The sequence below is a fragment of the Propithecus coquereli genome, unplaced genomic scaffold (assembly GCF_000956105.1).
Source record: "Propithecus coquereli isolate 6110/MARCELLA unplaced genomic scaffold, Pcoq_1.0 Scaffold96, whole genome shotgun sequence".
Lineage (NCBI taxonomy): Eukaryota > Metazoa > Chordata > Mammalia > Primates > Indriidae > Propithecus > Propithecus coquereli.
Window position 1 is genome coordinate 473,203 of NW_012155951.1, and position 2,621 is coordinate 475,823.

General features: G+C 48.8%; 1 gene segment (V, D, J or C); it reads right to left on the bottom strand.

The window, feature by feature from the left end:
• The window catches only part of LOC105827055, a gene marked incomplete at its 3' end in the record, with an annotated part of 6,030 nt that extends 4,054 nt beyond the window's left edge, over positions 1-1,976 (bottom strand). Inside the window, 2 exon segments of the V gene segment in view lie at positions 1,391-1,792; positions 1,928-1,976. Of these exon segments, the coding sequence occupies positions 1,391-1,792; positions 1,928-1,976 (451 nt within the window).
• Between the last annotated feature and the right edge of the window lie 645 nt (positions 1,977-2,621).

Below are 2,621 nucleotides of genomic sequence, written 5' to 3' on the forward strand. Positions count from 1 at the left end.
CAAACTTCAATAACCTAGATATGAGATTATATTTATAGACTTTACACTCATTCAGGTTAAAGAATACGCCATATTTAAAATTGGAAATTTCCATATGAACTGACAAACTTGCTTGCAGAAATGAATGCCTTGTGCTTTCTCAGCAAATGAATGCTCTTCTCCGACCCATCGCAGACCGTCTCAGGCATAGAGAGACTGATTAACTCTCACATATTCCGGACGCTGGAGTGGGGAACTGGGAACTGAAACGTGAAAAACAAAGTCCTGGTAAAAAGATTTGTTCTATCATTGCTTTATCTAAGACTACTATGGAGCAAATGTTATATATGTCTATAAAATTTCAGTGAAGTGTGATGAGAAGATCCAGAGATCTGCTATACAACATTGCACCTATAGATTATGGTAGTGTATTTACACTTAAAGATCTGCTAAAAGGGCAGATCTCGTATTAAGTGTTCTCAACACACACACACATACACAGAGAAAAATTCTGACAAAAGGGGGTAGATAGCCAAAGAGAAAAAGAGAAGAAAAAAAGGAAATTTGCATAAATCAAACATTGAGTAAACTACTTTGAATATGTAACCAAAAAAAAAAAAAAATTCAGACCTTAAAATTTTCAAATACAAGAAACAAACTCTTTTCATTAAAAAAGTTTTTCTTATTTTCCCTTTGATTTTTTTTTCATTTTATGCTTTATGTGGTAAAATCCCTTGTTCAAAGTCGGGGGCCCCAAACAGTTTATTGAATAAAAGAATAAAGTAAATGAACTAATGAATAATAATTATTTGTGTCCTTTCCCTCAGGGCAGATTGCATCAGGTACAGGAAAACCACACCACGTTCCCAGCAAGCCTCCTACTGCCTTTGCTGGGCAGCTGGGACCGCCCTGCTCACTCCGTGAAAGAGATGAACTGGCCTCGTCCACAGGACAGCTACAATGCAGAAAACTGTGCGGTTCTTTTTTGTCACGATGAAGGATAAATGGATATGCTTTGTCTGGAAGTCCTGTGTTCCTTGGACTTGCCAGGGAAGAGGTTATAATGAGCACATATGATGCTTGACCTCCCATCCTGCAAATGGGGACCTGGAAAGGGGAAGCCGGTGAGGGGACAGATCTACAGAGAGAGAGAGAGAGGGAGAGAGAGAGAATGTGTGTGTGTGTGTGTGTGTGTGTGTGTGAGTGTGTGTGTGAGTGTGTGTGTGATCGCGGTGTAGAGGTGTTGGAGGAACAGACTTCAGCCAGTTATTAAACATGAGACCCAGGAAAGCTGTTTCTCTCAAATGTATGAACAGGTAAAATAACACTTACCTTTCATGATTTCGAGAGCATTTAAAAAGATCACACATAGAAGCAAAGGAGGGTGCCTGGGAAAGGCCTGTCAGCTCACCAGGGCCCCAGGGAGCCCTCTGGCTGGCTGCACCCGCCCTCAGGGTCACTTCCTGAGCGGGGGCAGGGGTGTTTTTGTACAGAAGGCTGAAGATCAGGCAGGGCTGTGCTAAGCTGCTGGCACAGAGGAACAGGGCCGAGTCCCCCAGCTCCAAGGAGCTCAGGTTCATTTCAGAGTGATAGTCACGAAACTGCTGTCCTGAGAATCGAGCAGGGATGTTTCCTTTTTCCCTCTGTTCCCCGTTATAATACTGGATGAGGAACTGGGGACCCTGGTCCAGGTGCTGTTGGTACCAGGACACAGAGAGGTGTTCAGACATAGGAAAGCATTGCAGTGTCACTTGCTGTCCCCTTGCTTTGATCAGGTGTTTTGGGGTTTGCGTGACTCCAGAGTCCACTGGGCCTGTGTGGCAGAAGACAGAAGCTAAGGGTGGAGCGCAGGAGGAAGCCCCCCCGCCACTGCAGGCATCCTTGCCTGCTTGCATTTCAGGGATGGGAAATGGAGATCAGAGGCTTCCAAGGTGCGTCCAGGACTCACCTGTTCCCAGGAGACAAAGGGCCACACAGCAGAAGAGCCTGGAGACCATGGCAGCCTCAGGACCCATGGCATCCCCCGGCTCAGGGGTGGGTCTCCTGTAGTAAGCATGCTGACGTTCTCAACTCACCTCTCCCTGATAGCAGCATTGGCCTGTGATGTCACTGCCCTGAGTTACTCTCCCTGCAGGCCACCCCTGCCACTCACTGCTCACGTGGGCAGGCCCCAGGCTCTGCTGCTCCATGCACCATTGCTGTCCTGCGCAGCCCCAAACTAAAGATGCATTGGGTTGAGCACGGTCCCCACATGCCCACACCACACCTTATCTTCCTCTGCCACCCTGTCCTGCCCTGACACTGACTCCCCAGCCATGGCCACAGCATCCCCTTCACCGTCCACTGCCCAGGCAGGTGCACAGAAACTCCCCCTTGGTGTATACTGAGGCCTGTAGCTCCCCTACCCTTCCCTGGGCAGTGAGGACTCTGTGTTTATCTCAGGACTCACCTGAACTCCAACCACCCCCTGATGCAAGCACTCACCCACGCAGTCCCTGCAGCCCTCCTGCCCTGGGCCACCCTCCCAGCCCTCCCCAGGTTCCCTGCAGCATTGAGGAGCCACAGCGCCTCCAAGTGGCCAGCGGTGCACAGTCTCAGGGTTACACACCTGGTCTGATGTGCTCAAGATTGTCCAAGTCAGG